General features: G+C 54.3%; 1 protein-coding gene across 3 annotated transcripts in view; it reads left to right on the top strand.

Moving 5' to 3' along the window:
* LOC123454741 (probable ATP-dependent RNA helicase DHX34) overlaps positions 1–19,469 on the top strand; it is a 30,266-nt gene extending 10,797 nt beyond the window's left edge. For all 3 annotated transcript variants that reach the window (XM_045133905.1, XM_045133907.1, XM_045133906.1), the window contains exons 6-17: positions 1,404–1,621; positions 3,955–4,129; positions 6,082–6,275; positions 6,660–6,761; positions 8,245–8,487; positions 8,613–8,786; positions 9,130–9,250; positions 10,865–10,971; positions 16,452–16,736; positions 17,861–18,037; positions 18,203–18,350; positions 18,760–19,469. In XM_045133905.1, coding sequence (XP_044989840.1) covers positions 1,404–1,621; positions 3,955–4,129; positions 6,082–6,275; positions 6,660–6,761; positions 8,245–8,487; positions 8,613–8,786; positions 9,130–9,250; positions 10,865–10,971; positions 16,452–16,736; positions 17,861–18,037; positions 18,203–18,350; positions 18,760–18,893 — 2,078 coding nt within the window. In that variant the 3' untranslated portion in view covers positions 18,894–19,469. The remainder of the gene's footprint in view (positions 1–1,403; positions 1,622–3,954; positions 4,130–6,081; positions 6,276–6,659; positions 6,762–8,244; positions 8,488–8,612; positions 8,787–9,129; positions 9,251–10,864; positions 10,972–16,451; positions 16,737–17,860; positions 18,038–18,202; positions 18,351–18,759) is intronic.
* Positions 19,470–22,164: the final 2,695 nt, after the last annotated feature.

Genomic DNA, 22,164 nt, shown 5'->3' with positions numbered 1-22,164 from the left:
CTCTGTGGCCGGCGTTGGTTCCCCCGGAGGTGTCCCAGGCAACTGTGGTGATAGTTCTTGGGAGACAGTTTCCGTGAGCAGCTCTCCGGTTATTGTCAGGGAAATGGGTTTATAAGCAGTTGAGGGTCCTAAGGGGATTGGGTGTACAAGATTGCTTGCTGATGCCTAATTAGCATGTGGGGACATTCCTTCCAGCACATAGGCAGTGACAACGGGAAGGTTTACAAAGGTGCTGGCTATGTAAGGAGTTTCCTAGGCAACTGGCCTAAGGCCACAGGGTTATGGGCAAAGCCTAAGTCTTATCATCTGCATGTCCAGGCATCCCATGCTTGGAGAGGGAGTGGCTTTACTTCCTGCTGATCTCGGTGTCTGAAATTTTGTGTGTGTGAGGGGGTGTTCCAGGCTCACTGCAACCCCTGAGAATGGGGAGAGGAGCCCCCCTGCTGGTTTGGTACCTGAAATATTTTAATAAGTTCAGGCTGCTGTGACCCCCTCCATAGCCTGGGGCCTTCATGTCAGCAGCTTAGGTTTGTGACCACGCCTGCGCATAGTAGGTGCTCACTGAGGACGTGCTTGCATATCTGAAGGAGCAAAGCAAGAGGACACCAGTGCGAAGATGTGTGTGTCAGGGCTGGAGCAATGGCTTAGCAGTTAAGCACTTGCCTGTGAAGCCTAAGGAGTCTGGTTCGAGGCTTGATTCCCCAGGACCCACGTAAACCAGATGCACAAGGGGACGCACGCATCTGGCGTTTGTTTGCAGTGGCTGGAGGCCTTGCTGCACCCATGCTCCATCTATCTTATCTGCCTTCTCCTCTTTCTCTTTCTTCAAAATAAAAATACACAGACACACACACACACACACACACATTTTAAAGACGTGTGTGTCAGTCAGTTTTCCCTTACTGTAATAGACGACTGGGTTGGTCAGCTTCTGAAGTGAGGGCTTGCTGTGGCTTGCGCAGTCACAGAGGCTTCTGCCGTGGTCAGCTGAGCCAAGCCTTTGGGCTGGTGGCAGGAAGCGTGAGCGTAGGGAGAGTAAGACTGCTCACCTCAGGGCCAGAAACAAGAGGAGAGGAGGGCTGAGGTCCCACTGTCCTCGCCAGCCGTACACCCACTGACCGAAGTCCTCCCACTAGGCCCCACCTCTGAAAGTTGGCTCCATCTCCAGGTAGTGCCAAGTTGGGGAAAAGGCACAAGCCTTTGGGGGCCTCCCTCCAGAACCCATGCCATGGCAATGTGGGGATAAGGAGATGGGAGACTAACTGGGCAGGATGTCCGAATTGGGTCCAGACTATGCACCAGGTCAGTGTTAGGCGGTGAAGAAGTGAGTGTGGTCAGCAGTGAGATGTGTGGCGTTGCCTGCTGCTGAGCAGAGCTCCTCCGTGTCCCTTCTCCATGCACAGGAAAGGTGAAGGAGATGAGCTACGACCCGCAGGCCAAACTGCAACGGCTGCAGGAGTTCTGGATCAGCCAGGCCAGTGCAGAGCAGCGCAAGGGCCGTGCGGGCCGCACGGGACCCGGCGTCTGCTACCGCCTCTATGCCGAGTCCGACTACGACGCCTTCGCCCCCTACCCGGTCCCAGAAATTCGGAGGGTGGCCCTGGATGCACTTGTGCTGCAGGTGAGACCTGCCTGGGAGAGGACATTCTGGCTGCAGCATCAGGGAGCACAGGAGGTGTTCAGCCAGACCAGCCAGGATATCAGAGCTGGCCGAGCCACTGCAGTGGGGGTGCAGGAACCCCTCCCTCAGAGGCCCAAACTGACATTGGAGAATCATCTGGATCCAACAGTTCCATCAGGGTTTCAGCTGGAGCCAGAGCCCAGTGCACAGCGGTTTTGATACATTGTAGGTCATGACTTCTATTTCATTCATTTATTCATTTGTTTATTTACTTATTTATTTTGGCTTTTCGAGGTAGGGTCTCACTAGCCCACGCCGACCTGGAATTCACTATGTAATATCAGGGTATGACTTCTAAATCATTTTTCTAGCTTGGGTTTGGCTCCTGTGACCAACAGACCCAGTTGAGGAGCAGGATTGTGGTTCACAGGTGGGCAGACATCCTCCTGTTCACAGGGCCAGGCTCTGTTGCTTTCACAGGGCCTTTTCTGTTGCTTGGTTTTGTTTTGAGGTAGGGTCCCACTCTAGCCCATGCTGACCTGGAACCCATTCTATAGTCCCAGGATGGCCTTACAGCGATCCTCCTCCTCCTGCCTCCTGAGCGCGGGGACTGAAGGTGTGCCCCGCCATGCCCGGCTTTGTTTCTGTTCTCTAAAGCAGCACTGGTCTGCCCCTAGATCAGAAACTCCTGAGATGGCCTCACTATGTAGCCATGTGGATTCTACGATTCACTGTGTAGACCAGCTGGCCTCGAACTTGCAGTGATCCTCCTGCCTCTTAACTCCTGAGTGCTGGATTACAGGCGTGCAGAGGGGAAATCATGGGGATTTTCCACATCCGTGTCTGTTCTTGGGGAAGGGAGAGTGGGGAAAGTGAGGCAGCAGGCCCGGGAACATGCTTGTAGGGTGTAACTCAGTCAGCCTCCCAAGGCAGCTCAGTCACCTGCCACACCTCATGTGGTGGGATGGCCTGGATAGTGTCCGCTCTGTTCAGGAGGGAGGGGGAAGGAAACCAGGCCCTACTGGACAGCAGAGAAAGTCTGGATTACTTAGCAAGAGGCTGTGAGGATCCAGACAGGGTGGGTTATTACTATTCCTTTATGTTTGTTGTCACTGTTTTTCTTTTTTGTACGTTTTGGTTTTTCAAGGTACAGTCTGACTAGCTCAGGCTGACCTGGAATTGACTATGTAGTTTCAGGGTGGCCTGAAGCTCACTGCGATCCTCCTATGTCTGCCTCCTGAGTGCTGGAATTAAAGGCGTGCACCACCACGCCCGGCACTGTTTTTGGTTTTTTTATGAGAGAGAGAGCATTGGTACGCCAGGGCCTCCAGTCACTGCAATTCAACTCCAGACATGTGCTACCTTGTGCACACGTGCAACCTTACACATATGTTACCTTGTGTGTCTGACTTAGGTGGGATTTGGGGAGTAAACGTGGGTCCTTAAGCTTTGCAGGCAAGCATCTTAACCACTGCACCATCTCTGCAGCTGCTATTTTATATTTTGAAATAGGATCTTCCTCTGTAGACCAGGCCTCAGCCTGCCTAGTGCTGGGATCCCCATGCCTGCCCCCTAAAGCCTGTCTTCAGCTGCATCAAGGTCAAGGCTCAGGCAGCAGGGAGTTAGGTGGAGCAACTGGCCAGGTGGACAGACAGACCTGCCAGCCCCAGAGGCGCCAGGCAGCCCTGTGCTCTCTGGTCATGCTCTTGCAGTCCCACAGGCCACCCTGCCAGCCTGACTCCTTCCAGTTGCCTGAGAGGCACTTGTTACGTGTGCCACGCCAGGCCTGGTGATGGGCCTGGACAGTCACTCAGTTCTCCCCAGCGCCGAGAGGGCTGCTTTTCGGGGCCTCAGGATTAATGGACGCCTTTGTGAGTGAGGAAAGCCCAGCTCCATACTGACACTGACACTGACAGGTGGGGTTTGATCCCTCTGTGCCCCCAGGAGGAGGCATGTCCAGCTGAGGAGCAATGTAGGAACTCTGCTGGATGGGCGGGTTTCCAGGCAGCGAATCCACCATCGAAGTGCTGGGCTTCTGTCCACCTGCCTTTGCCCAGAGAAGGGCCCGAGCACTCCAGCGCCTGTGCACCGCCGCCCGGAGAAGGTTTGCATTGGCCCAGCTCTGGCCCCTGCGCAGTGCACAGTCACTTACTCTGACTGGGGCTGAGGAATCACAGTGAGGCCAGCTTAGGTCTGTGAGGGAGACAGACAGTGCCTCTCCCCAGTGCCAGACCTTGACCTGACAAGTCTGAATATCGTGAGTTTGATCCTCTAGCCTGTAACTCACAGTGACTCTGTTCTCCCACTCTGGGGGTGTTTGGTTCTCATTTCAGATGAAGAGCATGAGTGTGGGGGACCCACGAACCTTCCCCTTCATTGAGCCCCCCCCGCCTGCCAGCCTAGAAACTGCCATCCTCTATCTTCAAGACCAGGGGGCTCTGGACAGCTCAGAGGCCCTTACCCCCATTGGGTGCCTGCTTGCCCAGCTGCCTGTGGACGTGGTGATTGGTGAGGACCACCCCTGGGTGATCACATGAGGAGTAAAATGGACAAGTCCACTCCTGAGGGGAACAACAGGGTCGGGAACGTGTCAAGTGGCCACAGGGCCTCACTGAGACAGGGCACTTGAGCAAGGCAAGGGAGAGTAGAGACCGTGCTTCCTGTGGCCCAGGGTCAGTGGGGACTTCGGCCTGGACAAGGGCCTGGAGTGTTGAGGGGAGCTGCGCTTTGCATGACTGAAGGTGGTCTGCAGGACTGATGGGCCACGGGCTGGTGGAGCCGTGTCACTGTGCTGCAAGTTCAGGTCTCCAGTGGTCAGAAGCAGGTCGTGTGACCAGTAAGGGGCATTTATTGTGAGACTGGGCCTGTCCACTTTTTGGCCTATGTTCTCTGTTCTCCTTGGTCCTGTGGCACACTGTCTTCAGGTCGTTTCTATACCGCAGACACCACCCTTGGGGTGGGAGTGGCGGAAGGGCCTGCAGCAAGAGGCCTGGTCACCACCCTGCCCTGAACTCCCCAGTGCTTGCTGTGTTTCAGGGGTCTCCTGGGGAGGGACAAGCAGGTGGGTCTGGGGCTTTCCCCATCTCAAACCCTTCCCCACTCTGCACAGCTGTCCCTGCGCTGCCCTGGTGACCCTGTTCTGTGGTCACGCGGATGTCACAAGTGGGCTTATCTTCCTCTTGCTCACCCCTGAGTCACCCTTTCACTGACTGTGCTGACTCCACGTTCTGTTTCCACACAGCCTGCAGCCCACACGGTTTTCCTCAGCAGGGCCGCCTGCCTTGCCACGGCCAGGCCTGTCACTAGGAAGTGTTCCTGCTTTCACGTCCCTGGGCCTCAGTGCAGCTGAGGGGGAGGCTGCGTACTGTAGTGTCCGAGGCCGCCCGGGGCTAGGCAGGTGGTTAGTTTTGTTGGTTTGGAAGGAGTGGGGGCATGCCAGGATGAAGGGCAAGAATATTCTTGGGCCAGGGGCTGAAGAGATGGCTTAGCAAAGGCACTTGCCTGCAAAGCCTGATGACTTGTGTTTGATTCCCCAGTGGCCATGTAAATCCCGATGCACAAAGTAACACGTGCAATGCGTCTGGTGTTTGTTTGCAATGGCTGGAGGCCCTGGCATGCCCATTCTCTCTGTGTCTTCTCTCTTTTCTCTGCTTCCACATAAGTAAAAGTCTAAAGAGAATATTCTGGGGGCACTTGCTGTGCTGTGCCAGTGACAGCCTTGCTGGGCTCACCTCATTTCTTCCCTGCCTACTGTGGGCAGTCTTCTGATCCACATATGGACAGGCAAAGATGGTGCTTGGCTGTGGAGTCCATGTGTACCCCAAGATATGGAGCCAGGGAGCAGTAGAGCCTGGCTTTAGTGGGCGGGATATGGAGTGCTTCACATGCATCATCTCCCAGGATGGGAGTCGGGAAACCAGGCTCCGAGATGGACCAATTAGGGCCTGGCAGCGGAGCAGGAGGCCCGAGGCCGAGATGGTCCGTGTCCTTGTCAGGGCCTCACACTCCCTGCCTTCCACACTCCCTTCTTTCTCCTCTTTTCCTTCCTTTCCTTGTCCCTTTGTCTTCAACTAAGTAAAGGCCACAGAAAATTCATCCTGCCATAAGCACCGATCAGTGCCTCCTGTGTGCCAAGGCAGTCGGAGGGGCAGGAGAGCCATGCACTGTGGAGGGCCCAAAGGAAATCAAGCCAGGGAGGCTGGGAGGTGGTGCGGAAACGTTTGTGAAGACAAGCGTGGCTGACAGTGGTGACTAGCCCTAAACAGAGCCATGAGAAGGTTGGAGCTGTGGTCTCCTCTAACTGGAGATGGGGAAGTTGAGGCCCTGGCCTGAGGCCACATGACTGGAAAGCCCAGCACACGGTGTGAGTGTGGTGGTGTGGTTCTCGGGGTCCTTTGTGGATGCGATGCAGGTCAGTTCAGGGCCCGGGAAGCCAAGCTCTCTCTCCCGCTTTCCACCAGGGAAGATGCTGATCCTGGGCTCCGTGTTCAGTTTGGCCGAGCCTGTGCTCACCATGGCGGCCGCCCTCAGCGTGCAGTCGCCCTTCACCCGCAGCGCCCAGGGCAGCCTGGAGTGTGCTGCTGCCCGGAGGCCGCTGGAGAGTGACCAGGGCGACCCCTTCACACTCTTCAATGTCTTCAATGCCTGGGTGCAGGTGAGGTGGAGCTGGGGCCCCGCTGTCTGTCCTCCTTTTAGCTTGGGCTGGTCCCCTCGCACTCCAGGAGGTCCCTCAGCAGGCCCTGGTCTCCGCCGTTCACGCCCAGGCCAGGGTCCTTGGGAAGGCTAAGGGTGGCCGCAGCCCAGCCTGGAGAAGGGCTGGCCGAGGCGTCTGCACGCCAGCCTGCCACACCTGAGCCCTAGTCCATGATAGTGCAGAGAGGGCTGGGATGAAAATTGGGGTGCTTATAGACAAGGGGTGCTGGAAGAGGAGCAGGGTTGCTGAGGGTGGAGCCCAGGCCACCCCTCCACCTCTCCCTTCCCCTGCTGGGCAGTGTGGACCCCAGCAGGCGAGGCCTTCACTTGTTTGCATCTCCACCAGGTGAAGTCTGAACGGAGCCAAAACTCCCGCAAGTGGTGCCGCCGGCGGGGCGTGGAGGAGCACCGGCTGTACGAGATGGCCAACCTGCGGCGTCAGTTCAAGGTGGGGCCGCGACAGCAGTGGTGCGAGCTCCTGGACACTCTCCCCATCTGTGACCAGAACTCCCCCCCAGTGCGCTCCCCAGCAGCCGAGCTGCAAGGGTAGACTGGCAGGGCAGTCACGGAGCTCCTGGAGGCTTCCTGGGGGTTGGGGTTAGTGACGTGGGGCACCCCGTGGAGAACTTTGCCCTCTGGACCAGGGCTTCTGGGCAGCAGCGTAACGCAGGCTGAGCTCTGGTATGCCATGTAGCTGAAACGTGGTGAGCCGGCAAGTGGGTGACTGGGAGCAGCGAGTGCTGTCGCTCTTTCCCGTTGTTGTAGAGTGAGTGAGGACGGCCCCGGCCACGCTGCTCTGTGGCCTCTGCTCTCCACGTGTGTCTGCACTGTTTACAGGAAGCCCCAGTGCTCTGTGGTGGCCCAGCAGCATTGGGGGTGAAGTCACAGGATTCCTGGGGTAGTTGTGGCCTTGTTGCAGATCAGCACACTGAGGCTCAGGGGAGATGGCCACTGGGCCAGCGTCCCCCGTGAAATCCCGTGCATGTGCTGACCACACTCAGGGTCCGCAGCTTCTTGAGCTGTGATCCCGCCTGTGATGGACTCAGTGCTTACACACGTGCACGTACACGCTTGTGCACACCCACAGCCTGTTCTATCGTTCTGTTGGACTGGGTCCTTTGCAGACTAGTGACAAAGGTATGTCCAACGTGGAGAGCAGGAGGACTTAGGTCTTTCCATGTGGGTCCCTCTGCCCCACCTCATGATCCGGACTGGGACAGGTCTAGGTTGGTGCGTAGGACTTGGCTTTTTTCTATTTTTTTCACCCTGTATTTCCTTTTCCTTTCCTTTCTATTGTGTGTGTGTTTCTTGTTTTTTTCTTTTTTAATTTTTCAGTGCTAGGAATTGAACCCATGACCTTGCACATACCAGGTGAACACTACCACTAATCTAAACCCGCAGCCTCTTTTTCCTTCACAGGGCTTTGCTGTCTAGCCCAGGCTGCCCTGGACTCATAATCGTCCTGACCTGGTCTCCCAGGAGTAGGGCTGACAGCATACGCCGCCACAGGTAGCTTTGACCTGGTCATACAACAGGTTCCCAGATGTCCAGGTGAAGCCCCTGCCGAGGGAGACCCCCTCTTAGGAGCTCTCTGGGGCCAGCTCTGGGCCTGAAGGCGTAACGGGGCTGCAGCGAGAGCCTGGACCGGGCTCTGGGGAGACGGCACATGGCCAGCTCCTGCAGCCAGGACCCCGAGAATCGCTGCCTCCTGCGGCTTCCCCGTGCTCCCTGGACTAACAACAGTGATAGCTCTTCCCAGGGCCCTTGAACTCCTGTCTGGAGGAGGCCCTGGGAGCACCTCATTTCTCACTTGAAGAAAACGGTGACTTCGAAGGAGAGTCACTTGCCAGCTCGTGCTACTACGGAGCCCGTGTCTGAGTCAGGAACCCACCCAGTCTGCCTTGTGTCCTTTACCTTCTCCTCCTCCCCAGGAGCTCCTGGAGGACCATGGGCTGCTGACCGGGGCCCAGGCGGTGGCCCCAGAGGACAGCTACAGCCGGCTGCAGCGGCGCCGTGAGCGCCGAGCCCTGCACCAGCTGAAGCGGCAGCACGAGGAGGCCGGGGGCCGCCGGCGCAAGGTGCTGCGGCCGCAGGACGACGTGGCCGGCTGCTCCAGTGACGAGGACCGTGAGGGCTCGGCCTCCCGGCGGGCCGCCGACAGCGTGGACATCCAGGTGCGACCGTCCGGTGCTGGGCTGGGTGGGAGGGGCTGCCTACCTGCAGGGACATCGGGCCCAGCCTGTGCCGCCCTCCCCTGGGGCGGCTTTCTTAAGGTGTGCTGCCCCCTCGTGTGCCACAGGACGTGAAGTTCAAGCTGCGGCACGACCTGGAGCAGCTGCAGGCGGCCGCCAGCTCGGCCCGGGAGCTGAGCCGCGAGCAGCTGGCCTTGCTGAAGCTCGTGCTGGGCCGAGGCCTCTACCCGCAGCTGGCCGTGCCTGACACGTTCAACAGCAGCCGCAAGGACTCAGACCAGGTGGGCTTCTCCTGCCCTCGTGCGGCACTTCCCCGGGACCTGCTCTGTGCTACAGGCACTGGGGTGACGGCAGGACGAGACCTGTGCCACCTGCAAGAGGCTCACTGCAAGGGGTGTGTGCACAAACTGTCCCTAATCACGGCCCAGGGCAGGCAGCGCTGGGGTGTGGGGGGGAGCTGAGCCCCTGTGGCACTGCTCAGTGCTGGGAGCCAGGGTCATTTGGATGCGAGGGTGGATGAGTTGAGATGTGGAGGAGGGAATGTGGCTGGTGCAGGAGGAAACAGGTGCAGACATGAGGGAGAGGAAGTCCAAGGGCCCAAGCGTGTGCCTTTGGCCTCTGCAGATTTTCCACACCCAGGCTAAGCAGGGCACCGTGCTGCACCCCACCTGCATCTTCGCCCGCAGCCCCGAGGTGCTGCACACACAGGAGCAGGAGGCCCCAGGCCGGGAAGGAAGAAGCCAAGGTACAGGACAGTGCGTGACCTGGGTGAGACATGAGGTCGGGACCTCACCTTGGCCTTTCCTGGACTCCTTCCTGCAACACCCCCCACACCTCCCCCGGCTCTGCTGAGCAAGGAGAGCCCCAGGCCCAGGCCCTGCTGCGTGCCGGCGTGGCGGGGCCTGTGAGCTACACAGCTTGGTCTGCAGAGGAGGCCGCTGGCCTGCGTGGACACACAGGCCTTGCACTTGGACTGTGCGCGGCTTCCCCTGCAGCCCGACTCCAAGCTCCGAAACAGCAACTCTCCTTCCCCCTCAGCAGTACAGGAGACAGACAAGGCTTAGATTGCTCGCCCCGAAAGCTGCCATCCAGATCACCCACTTCTCGTTACATTCCTTCTCTGTCTCTTTCCTCCTCTGTCTCCCCTCCCCTCTCCTTGCTGGGGATTGAACCTATGACATCACACAAGCTAGGCAAGTGCTCTGCCACTGAGCTCTATCTTCAACGATTTTCTTTTTCTTTTTCTGTTTTTTTAAGGCATGGTCTCACTCTGGTCCAGGATGACCTGGAATTAACTATGTAGTCTCAGGGTGGCCTCGAATTCATGGCGATTCTTCTACCTCTGCCTCCCGAGTGCTGAGATTAAAGGCGTTGCGCCACCATGCCTGGCTGATTCTTTTTTTTTAATTGTGAAAATTTCCAAGCGTCATTCGAATAGCTGGTGGCAGGTCTTGAGTGTCCGCACACAGCCTCAGCAGCTGTTTTGCCATCCTTGTTTCTTTTGTCCCTCACATTTTTCCTTCCTGCCGGCATGTTCTATTTCTTCATTTCCTTTGTCTGTTTCTTTGGTTCCACTGGAGTCTTCGAAGCAGATGCCGGGCGGCTCGCCAGTGGTAAATAACAAGGGCGCGCTGTTTGCGGGGTAACAGTGCTGCGCCCATCACAGTGAGCGCGGCGTCAGAATGGCTCCGCGGGTATGAGCGCCGGCGCCCATGGCCTGACGCGGGCTCTGAGTGCCGGAGTTCAACCTCAGCATCCACATGAGAAGCTTGGTGTGGGGCTGGAGAGATGAGTCAGTGGTCGGGGGCACTTGCCTGCAAAGCATAATGACCCGGGTTTGATTCCCTAGTTCCCACATAAATTAAAGCCAAACGCACAAAGTGGTGTATGCGTCTAGAGTTTGTTTGCAGGGGATAGAGGCCCTGGTGCACCCATTCTTTCTCTTTCTCTCTCTTTCTGCTTACAAATACATGAAATATATGAAATATTTAAAAGGTTTGGTGGGGCTACACACACCTGTAGCCCCAGTACTGGTCAGCTTGTCTGATCAAAAAAAGAAAAAGAAAAAAAAAAAACCAGAAACCAGCAGCTCGGGATTCAGTGAGACCACGTCTCACAGGAGCGGTGCAGGTGAATGATAAGAGGGTCACACTCCGCTCTTCTCTGGTTTCCATGCACATGCGTGTGTGCCACACGCACGTCACACACAGACACACTCACAAAAAGGATTTAAAACAAGTCAAAGCCATCTTAGTGAGGCTTGTTCTTTATATAGTGTGTTCAGTGACCAGGGGTGGGACAATTGGCTAGGGTGGGGTGGGGGTCCAGTAGACCTGAGACGGCCGCTTACCTCTTTCAGATGACAAGGACAGAGTGAGTTGCAAGCACCAACTCATTGCCTTCGTCTCCCTGCTGGAGACCAACAGACCGTACCTGGTGAACTGCGTCCGCATCCCGGCCCTGCAGGTAGGGCTTCTCCCGACGCAGCTCGGACGCCTGTGTCCTTGGCCAGGTGGGAGGCCCAGGGTGGACCTGGAGGAGCGGCCTACCCCCCCAAAACCTGGCTGTTGGCATGGCTGCCATTGTGGGGCTGCTGCTGGCTTCTCATCCGTGGATCTGGTCAGTTAGTTGTCAAGTGCCTGTTGGTGCCAGGCACTACTTTCCTGGCATTCAGAGCTCACACGTAGCATCCAAGTGTGGCCCCACCCTCCTGGGTTCTGGGACAGGGAGAGGCCCGAGAAGCAGTGAGTTCTGCAGAGGGAAGCCAGGGTGGAGGTGCCGCCTGTGAGAAGCCCGTGGGTGCCGAGCAGCTGCTTCACGGGAGCCAGTCTAAACAAGACCTCCAAAAAGTAGGCTGGAGGTGTGGAGGGGAGCTCTGCTGTAGTTCGAGATGAAGTGATGGGGAGGGCTGCTTTGAGGAACTGCTCTGGCCAGAGTCCTGAAGGCACCAAGCATGGATCTCTGAGGGAAGAGTGCTCTTGCCAGAGGGGTGTCCTGTGTAAAGGCCCTGAGGCAGGCACGTGCCTGGTGTGCTGGGGAACAGCTGGGCCGAGAGTAGATGGAGATAAGGTCAAGAGGCCTGAGAAGCAGGACCAGGAGGTTCTGAGCAGGGCTGGGCCAGGCTTTGACATGGAGCATAGAGGGAGTGTGTATCCAGGGGGAAGAGGCAAGTGGAAGGGCTGTAGCCAAGGCTGAAGACGTGCCAGATGCAGATTCAATTTGCATTTCATTAAAAGAATATATAGGGCTGGAGGGGTGACTTATTGGTTAAGGTGCTCGCCTGCAAAGCCAAAGGACCTAGGTTCAATTCCCCAGGACCCATGTTAGCTAGATACACAAAGGTATGCAAAAATCTGGAGTTTGTTTGCAGTGGCTGGAAGCCCTAGCATGCCTATTCTCTCTGTCAAATAAATAAATAAAAATAAAATATTAAAAAAAATTTATTTACTTTTTTATGTATTTGAGAGAGAGAAAGAGGAAGGCATATAGAGAATGGGTGCACCAGAGTCTCTAGCTACTGCAAACAAACTGGTGCATGTTCCACCTGTGCATCTGGCTTACCTGGATCCTGGGGAATCAAACCTGGGTCTGTAGACTTTGGAGGGCAAGCACCTTAACCAACCTCCAACCCTGTATTTAATTTTTTAAAATAAAAACTTCCATGATTGTAAACAATATCCCATGGTAATGCCCTTCCTCCCTCCACCTTCCCCTTTGAAACTCCACTCTCCATCATATCCCCTCCCCCCATCACTCTCTCTCTCTTTTTAAAAAATTTATTTATTTATTTATTTGAGAGCGACAGACACAGAGAGAAAGACAGAGAGAGAGAGAGAGAGAGAGAGAGAATGGGCACGCCAGGGCTTCCAGCCTCTTCAAACGAACTCCAGACACGTGCGCCCCCTTGTGCATCTGGCTAACGTGGGACCTGGGGAACTGAGCCTCGAACCGGGCTCCTTAGGCTTCACAGGCAAGCGCTTAACCGCTAAGCCATCTCTCCAGCCCCACTCTCTCTTTTATTTTGATGTCATGATCTTTTCCTCCTCTTATGACGGTCTTGTGTAGGTAGTGTCAGGTACTGTGAAATCATGGATATCCAGGCCATTTTGTGTCTAGAGGAGCACGTTGTAAGGAGTCCTACCCTGCCTTTGGCTCTTACATTTTTTCTGCCATCTTTTCCGCATTAGGCCCTGAGTCTTGGAAGTTATGATAGATATTGCAGTGCTGAGCACTCCTCTGTCACTTCTTTCCAGCACCATGATGCCTTCTGAGTCATCCCAATGTCATTGCCATCTGAGAAAGAACGTTCTCTAACCAAAAGTGAAAGTAGCATTAATAGGTGGGTATGAACAATAAGAGAAGTGCTTACCTGGCAGTTTGATGAGCCTACTATATGCATTTAGCCAGATAGCAGCAGACTTTACACCCCTAAGGCTCATGACTACCCCTGTTTTAGGTTTTCAGTATCAGGGATGTATTCCCTCCAATATAGTGGGCCTCCAGTCAAATTAGAGGGCAGTTGGTTTCTACCATGACAGATGAGCCACGATTGCACACATTGGCTCATTTGGCCTCGCTGGCCAAATATAAGGCTTGCAGTGTCTACTGTTGAGTATCTTCACTGCTGATTTCTCTCTCTCCCATTGAACTGCATGCAGAATGGCTTCTCTATCTTTCTGTCAGCTGGTCTACATGGAGGAGGTTCTCAGCTCAGTTCCAGCAGGATTCTCAGTGGCCTTGCAGCACAAGTATATGGAGTCTTCAGCAATAGGGTCTTACCATCTATTCCGGGGGGGAATTTGTTGGACTGTATTAGATCTGCCACCTGGTCTTCTAGTTTAGATATTCTGTCCTCTCCTTCATCCATTCTACTGGTGAGATTTACTACAGAGTTTTTTATTTCATTCACTGTGTTCTTCATTGCTAGTAATTCTGACTGGTTTTTCTTTATTGCTTCTATTTCCGTATTTATATCTAGTATTGACCTCTTTATTTCATTAAATTGGTGTCCTGTGTCTTTGATTCCTTTAATTCTTTCATTCCTTTGATTTCCTCTTTGACTTCTTTGAGCATATTTATAATCATTCTTTTGAAATCTTTCTTAGGCATTTCCTCTAACTCATTCTCACTGGAGGTCATTTCTGATACATTAATATTTTCTGGTGGATTTATATCATCTTGATTTTTGGTGTTTCTTGTGTTATAATGTACATATTTTTGCATCTTTGATTAATGCTAGGATTTTCTAGTTAGCTACAGCATTGGGTGTATCAATCTATCTGATGTTTTATATCTTCAGAGTAGGAGCTTAAGGTGCTAGGTGTGGCTCTTAAGACTTTCAGAGTATCTACAAAAGTGACCCTTGATGTTAGGTTTGCCTGCTATGAGAGAATTCAAGCAGGCTGAGTGGAATGAAATACAGGCCGATTCTAAAAGTTAATTAAATAATGTATACATTCAATGAAAAACAGCACAGAGTATTTATTTATGCAAGAGATTAGAGACAACTAGATCCTCTAACAAAGTCACAGTCCCGTAGGGTGTGTTGCCCCACACCCTTAATCCTGTCAACAAGAAGGTTAAGATTTCTTATCTGTTGAGGGTTCCAAGTTAGCTTCCCTAATGAACAACAGAAGAGGAAACAAAGCCACTATAAATCAGGAAGCAATAAATAACAAGCCCAAAGTATTTTTAAGTATACTTAAGAATGGCAAACCTGATCATCCATCAGATTTAACATATAATTTATCCTGATATGGAAGGAGCAATTACCACTTCCGATTCAAGCTTCCGATATCAGGGTTATTTGGCGGATACTGACCTGGTGTAATCCCAGTTACCTTTTGGGATGATTTTGGTCTCAGTTATTTTGTGCCCCTGCTTGGGTCCCTGTTTGGTGCACTGTGGGTTCAAGTAGGCTGGCTACGTTGTTGGATTGCCAGTCTGGTCGCTGGTGCTGGGTGCTGTGATCTCCCTTCCCCTGACCCCTGTGCTTGCTAGGGCTTATGCTGGTGGTGGTTGGTGGGGGGGGGGGGAGGCTGTGGATGGTGGCCCTAGTTCTCCCGCTGGTCCATGTGATCCTCTACCTCGTGATCTGCTCCTACATTGTTTGCTGCCGACCTCTCTTCACGTTTATTCAGTTTGCAAAGAGCTCCGGTGTGAGTGGGAAATCCCCTCACCTGGCTGTTCCCGCGGCTCAAGCCATCCTTGCAGCTGTGGCCCTGAGGACGTGGAGCCGCTTCTGGCTGCCTGTGTGAGCTCTGTGTGCTCTGATCTCTCCTACTTCTCTGCTGCCGTTGGTAATTTACACACCTCACTTTTTAGTAGAAGAGTGTATTTTGCTAGGGTTGTTTTTTTTTTTTTTTTTTTGTTTTGGCTTTTTCTCCCCTAGGCTGCTTTGGCGTGTTTCCTACCTCATCATCTTAACTGGAAGTCTAATATTTTAAAATAATTTTTTTTTATTTATTTGAGGGAGAGAGACAGTGAATAAGGGCATGTCATAGCCTCTTGCCACTATGAATGAACTCCAGATACATGAAGCACATTGTGCACGTGGCTGTACATGGTACTAGAGAATGGAGCCAGCAGGCTTTGCAAGCAGGTGCCTTTGACCCCTAAGCCATCTCCTCGGCCTTGTGTCCCAGATCCTCTTGTAAGTGGAGTGTCTGTAGCTAGAAAGCGTTGGCCCTGCCAGCAGTTGCCACTGTGGCCCAGCCTGCCTCAGTGAGTCCTTGTGGTCTGTCTTACCTTACAGAGACAAAGTCTGAGTGACCACACCTTACTGCTTGAGTCACACAGTGACCCAGGTAGATGTCCGCACTACCAGGAGTTCCCGGCTGTGGTTCCAGAGAACCCAGAGGGACGAGAAACGACCAGATTCCTCATGTGCTATGGCTCCCCGACCTCCGCTGATGTAGGAACTGGCCGTCCTGCCCCATACACTTCCCTTGGAAGCTGTGGGATGCTGGGCGCGGCTGCACTCGGCCAGCCACGGGCTTGGTCGCAGCGGGGCGGCCGCCAGCACACCCAGAACTAGCAGTGCGGAGTGCGGTGCTCGTTCCTGTCCTCCCCGTGCTGGGAGCTCCAGCCAGCCTGGGCGCGAGTAGCCCTGCCCCAGAGCAGAAAGCGTGGAGGTGGGGGAGGGCGCGGCGTGGGCTCTGGCAGCACAGCCAGAGGAGGCCTTGCCAGCTGCGATTACAGCGCTGCCTCCTCCGCGGTTCTCGTGACGGCTTTTCAGCGCCAGCGCGCGTAGTCTGCGGGGACCTCGCGGTGTCGTTGCCCAGCCCCCAAGCCAGCCGCCCATGCCAGCCGTGCACAGCAGACACCACACAGTGGTTACGGTCCACATTTGTCCCCAGAGGTCAGCGTGCCCTCTTGTGTGCGCTCTTTCCCCCGTGTTATTTATGAGTGCCTCCCTGTGTCCATGGTTTTCATTTGTTTTTCATGCTTTAGACCCGGCCTTGCTCTGCAGCGCAGTCTGTCCTCTGTCCTCCATCCTCCTGCCTCGGCCTCCAAGCCCGGTACCAACCTGGCCGCTTCCCATTTCAAGACACAGCGCCGCCCTCCCTGCTCCTCCACTGCTCCTGTCCCTGACTGAGACCCCCAGGACTCTGCTCATTCCTTACCCCTGTGTTTGTCACTCCAGATCCACTGTTGCTTGAGTGGGGGGCTGGGAGAGGGACTGTCTTGGTTACTGTCTCCTAGTGCCCAGAATTGTGCCTGGCAGAGGAGGCTGTGGGATTTGTGGTAGGTGGGCAGACTGGGGGTTCCACTGGGAGGCAAGTGGATGGGTAGGCAGTGGGGATGGACAGGTGGGGGACGGACAGATAGGAACCTTGGATGGACAGGCGCATGGATGAATGCTGAATAGTTAGGTAAGCAGGAGCCTAGCTGAATGGGGACTCTGGGTGGCATCTGACTCCGACTCCTGCCCTTGTCTCCTCCAGTCCCTCCTGCTCTTCTGCCGGTCCCTCGACACCAGCGGTGACTGTTCCCGCCTCGTGGCTGACGGCTGGCTGGAGCTGCAGCTGGCGGACAGTGAGAGTGCCATCCGGCTCCTGGCAGCATCCCTGCGACTCCGTGACCACTGGGAAAATGCCCTGAACCGGCAGCTGGCCCACCAGGCCCAGCGACAGAGGCTGGCGGAGGAGGAAGAGGAGGATTCCCCACCAGTCAGCCGTCAGGAAGTGGCCACCTTGAGCAGGGAGCTGCTACAGTTCATTGCAACCAAGGTGCCGTGTGGCCAGGGAGGGCTCCACCACAGGGCTTCCGGTTCACTCATTTGGGGGCACAATTGGTGTTTTTCAAACCAGAGAGGTTAAGTGATTTGCCTGAGGTCACAGCTAAGAGAGGCTAGAGAGGCTGGGAACATGGCTAATGGTTAAAGACACTTGCTTGCCACACCTCATGGCGTGGGTTTGATTCCCCAGTACCCATGTAAAGTCAAACGCACAAAGTGGCGCACGTTTCTGAAGTTCATTTGCAGCAGCATGAGTCGCTGGTACACCCATTCTCTCTCTCTTTCTGTCTCTCCCCCCTTGAAAATTATTACATTAATTTTAAAAAAGAACAGATAGAGCCAGGATTTGACCTAGAAGCCTCGTTTAAGTCCACGCTGCTAGCCACTGCCCTGTGCCCCTTGTACCGCTCAGTGGGCAGGTCTGTTCCGCCCCTCCTGCATCCCCGCTGATAACTGGAGATCAGCAGACTGAGAGGGCAGCAGAGGAGACTCGTGAGGACAGACAGGGAAGACCTGGGCAGAGGAGACTCAAAATCATGCCCAGCACTTGTGGGGAGCAGACACTGGGCTGGGTGCAGTGCAGTCCTGGCTGACTTCCTTGCCTGAGGAAGAGGTGTGGGAGCCCAGGGAGTCAGAGAAAGGGGAGCACGGTTCACAGGCCGTGAGAGGGTGAGGTGGCCAGACTTGGGGTCTGCCTGTTGCCCCACCAGTGATGAAGCAGAGGGGAGACTAAAGAGGGCAGTTGACATTGGGTCATCAGGGGCTGGAGGGATGGCTTAGTGGTTATGGTGCTTGCCTGGGAAGCCAAAGGAAGGTTTGATTTTCTAGGACCCAAGTGAGCCAGATGCACTAGGTGACGCATGTGTCTGGAGTTCATTTGCAGCAGCTGGAGGCCCTGGCACGCCCATTCTCTCCCTCCCTCCTTTCTCCCCTCCCTCTCTCTGTGTGTGTCTCAAATAAATAAAAGAAAAAAGAACAAAAAATGAAGTTGGGGCATCAGGCCAGCTGCTGCTAAGCGTCTGCAGCGACAGTGTGAATGGCTTGGACTGGGAAGTCCACTCACAGCCCGCTGTGTGGCTTGTCCTGAATCTTTGTCTCCTGTCTTCCCTTCCTTAGGTTCCGTACAGCCTCCGACGGCTCACGGGGCTGGAAGCCCAGAACCTGTATGTGGGACCCCAGACCATCATGACGACCCCTAGTCTCCCCAGCATCTTTGGAAATGCTACCCTCTCCCCTCACCCTACCAAGGGAGGCTATGCCGTCACTGACTTCCTCACCTACAACTGCCTCACGGTGAGCCCCGCCCGGCCCTCTGGCTTCCTCGCTTAGAAACCCCAGCCATGTCACTAAGCTTCCTGCACTTAGAGGTGCAGTGGCTCAGTGGCCTGCAGCTCCGAGAGGTCTGGGAAGGGTGCGGTGGGGGCTCTGACTGACATCGCCACATTGTCCGCCTGCCAGAGTGACACTGACCTGTACAGTGACTGTTTGCGCACCTTCTGGACCTGTCCCCACTGCGGCCTGCACATGCCACTCACTCCCCTGGAGCGCATTGCCCACGAGAACACCTGCCCTGAGGCCCCCAAGGATGGCACCCCAAGCAAGGACGGTGAGGGACCATGGGGTGCATGTGCCCAGAGTGATGTCTGTTGTCCACCATGTACCCTTGTTGTTCCCTCGTATGGAGACTGATGGCCTTAGTCTCCTAACCCAGGCCTTGTCACCGTGACCCTGTGTGCAGGCGGAAGCTGAGGGCCACCTCTCTGTCTTCTTCCTGTTGCTCTCCGGCTGGGTTGTTCTCTCTGTCCCTGTTCCGTCTGCGCTCACCCTGTTTTCACCCTGGGGATGCTGCAATGTCTGCCACGGCAGAAACTGTGGCAAGGGCTCACTGCCTCTCCAGACAAACTTGGGTGCCCTGAGTGCTGAGGCCAGCGTCAACGCCATGGGCACCCAGGACGGGCTGGGAGCCTCACTGCTCCAGGAAGGTGTCCCCTTATAGCTGCCCCTTTCCCCCTTAGGGGCTGAGGATGCTGCCTCTGGTCCGCTGCAGAAGACATCAGCCCTGCAGAAACCCTACCACTGTGAGGTCTGTGGGCAGGACTTCCTGTTCACCCCCACTGAGACGCTGCGGCACCGCAGGCAGCACGTGTGACGAGTGGTGAGTCCTTGGACAGGACTCCCGCCGGCACCACGCGGGGAAGCCTCACCTGCCCTCGGAGCCTGGCCTTCCACTGGAACCTCCTTCCAGGGCAGACTTCTGTGTCTCACCTGCAGCTGCTTGCTGAGGGGTCCCGGCTGATCAAGTAGGGTGGCACTGGGGCATGGGAGCCACGAAGGGGCTGCTGGTGTCTCCACAGGCCAGGGGTGGGGTCGTGAGTTTCCCAGAAGCTCCTCACAGGCTGCTGCCTGGCTCTGCGAAGACCTGGATCTGCCCTTTCATAGGTGTTGCTCTGCACTGCCTCTAGGAGGCATTAATTCCCAATTCTCCATCAGCTGAGAACTTAGGATTCAGAACGCCTCACTTTATGGGGGGCACCTGAACCAAACTACCACATTGTGCCCTTGGCCCCCATAAACTGGTAAGCTTACATATTCACACTAGAAAGAATGGCATTGGGCATACCAAGGAAATATTCAACTAATAAAAGATTTAAATAGGGAAAACAAACTCAAGTCCAACAACTAATCAGTGACAAATCTCCAAGGCCGATAATTTTAACCAGCAACAAGTCTCTGGACGTCCAATTCCGCCCCTCCAGCTAGGCTACTCACAGTCATGGAAAACTTCATCCGGGGCCAGCAGCTTTCCTTAGCAGCCATCTCGTGTTCCCGCCATCTCCACTGGGTCTCCACTGCAACCCACGGTTCATCCATTTGGTCTCCATGCAGGCATCCCGCAAACCTGCTTCACACTGCCCATGGCTGTTTCCAAAGCATAAGGCCCTGTTTCAGATTCCCTCTCTTTCCTGCATTTCTGATGCTCCACAATACCAGGTACAGTGCCAGTTTGTTAATCCAGAGGAGGAATAAAGCAGACTTGGAAAAACAGGACACTCCTTGAGCATTCAGGCCCCTTTAAAAAGAGTCCCACAAAAATCTCCCATTAATGTTGGTGACAGCATTTACAGGGTTTCTATAGCTCACATCTCTAAGCTCTGATAAATTTCTCCATAAACCATGTCCACAGACCCAAGGACCACATGATCAGCTTGTCTTAGCAACTGCCATTCCTCGTCTCACTTCCTGAGTTTGTTACCTTTGCATCACTGACCACAACACCTGACAGGAACAAAGGGGGGAGGGGGTTCATTTATTTTGGTTCCGTTTCTGAAGGTTCCCGTTCAGTCCATCAGTGCAGGGCGGGCTTGGTGGAGCAGCTCAGTTCGTGGCAGTGGGAGTGTGTGGCGGAGACAGTTCACGTCAGGGGTCAGGAAGCAGAGCAGGGCAGGAACCAGGGCCAAGTGTAACTTTCAAAGGCTTCCCTAGTAAGTTGCTTTCTCCAGAGGAGCCCCTCTTTCTCAAGGTTCCACAGCCTTCAGACAGAGCACCACCAGCTAGGAAAGAACCTTGTAAACATGCCTGTGGGGAGGATTCAAGCCAGAGCATCTGTCCACTGCAGCCCCTAACGAGGTGCTGCCCCTCCCAAGGCACCCCCAGTGAGGAAAGGCGTTCCCCACAGTGGCTCCATTTGCCAGTTACAACTCCCACATCATGGACAGCTCTCCAAGGAAGCATTGGGGTGGCCAGGTTGGTGTGCACATCTGCATCTGTAAGCCCATCACTTGGGAAATAGGGGGATCACAAGTTCCAGGCCTACCTGGGCTACGTAAAGGATGAACCAGATGTAACAATTTTTAAACTTGTTTTTAGGAGGGAGAACAGGGTTTAAAGTAGGGTCTTGTTCTAGCCCAGGCTGACCTGCAATTCATTATGTAGTCTCTGGCTGGCCATCAAACTCAAGGCTATCCTACCTCAGCCTCCCAAGTACTGGGATTAAAGGTGTGTGCCACCACACCTAGCCTAAAAACTTTGATACATATTTATTCACTTATTTTCAAGGAGAGAGAATGGGCGTGCCAGGGTCTCTGCCTTCTGCAAGCAAACTCCAGATGCATACACCACTTTGTGCATCTGGCTTTACATGGGCTCTGGGGAATTGAGCTCTGGTCGTTAGGTTTTACAGGCAAACACCTTAATCGCTGAGCCATATCTCCAGTCTCCTAAAAACTTTTTATTGACAGCATCCATACATATATACAATAGACCATTATCATAGTCCTCTCACCCCATCCTCTTCCTCCTCTTATATGCCCCCTACACCAAGCCCCTCCTTTCTATCTAGTCCCTCTCCTTTTTCTTTTTTTTTCTCCCCGAGGTAGGGCTCACTCTAGCTCAGGCTGACCTGGAATTCACTATGTAGCCTCAGCGTGGCCTGGAACTTGTGGTGATCCTCCTACCTCTGCCTCCCAAGTGCTGGGATTAAAACTTTTTTTTTTTGACAACTTTTATGTATGTAAAAAATGCATTTAGGGCTGGAGAGTTGGTTCAGCAGTTAAGGCATTTGCCTGCAAAGCTGAAAACCTTGGTTTGATTCCCCAGAACCCACATAAGCCAGATGCACAAGAGGGCACATGTGTCTGGAATTTGCAGTGTCTGAAGGCCCTGGCATGCTCATATTCTCTTTTTCTGCCTCTATCTCTAAATAAATAAAAAACAAAACTATAAAAAAATTTTAAAGTGTACTTAGGTCAGAGTTGCCTCTGCCTTTTTCCTCCCCCTATTCTCTGCCCCCATCCTTGAACAAGTTACTGTTTTTTACTAGTTATTTATTTGATGGAGAGAGGCAGCTAGAGATAGAGTGAGTAGGGCCATGCCTGGTCCTCCAGCCACTAGGCAAACTGCAGACCTGGCTTTCTGTGGGTACTAGGGAATCAAGCCCAGGCATTTAGGCTTTGCAAGGAAGTTCCCTTAAGTGCTGAGCCATTTCTCCAGCCCCTCCATCTACTATTTTAATTGACTATGAATTTATTTGAGAATGAGACAGAGAGGCATGGGCACACTAAGGACTTTGGGTGCTGCAAACTCCAGACACACATGCCACCTTGTGCACCTGGCTCACATGGGTACTGGGAGTGGAACCTGGTTCTTTGGCTTTGCAGGAAAGCGCCTTAGCCACTAAGCCATCTCTGCAGCCCTGACTGTGAATTCTACCATGTGACCTGGTCATAATCTCTTCTTGTCCCCAGTCCTCTGAGGATCCTCCTCAGTGGGAATACTGGAGTCTCCCACGGGGTCATGAATGCATCAGTCAGTCTTGGGTTGGTGGGCACAACCATGCCACAGGAGACTCCTCCTGTGGTCCTCACAATCTTTCCACCACCACCCCGTCTTCTACAATGTTCCCTGAGCCTTGGTGAATGTGT

The sequence above is a fragment of the Jaculus jaculus genome, chromosome 14, assembly GCF_020740685.1.
Source record: "Jaculus jaculus isolate mJacJac1 chromosome 14, mJacJac1.mat.Y.cur, whole genome shotgun sequence".
NCBI lineage: Eukaryota > Metazoa > Chordata > Mammalia > Rodentia > Dipodidae > Jaculus > Jaculus jaculus.
The sequence above is the reverse complement of the archived record's forward strand: the minus strand, read 5'-3'. Positions and strand labels throughout refer to the sequence as shown.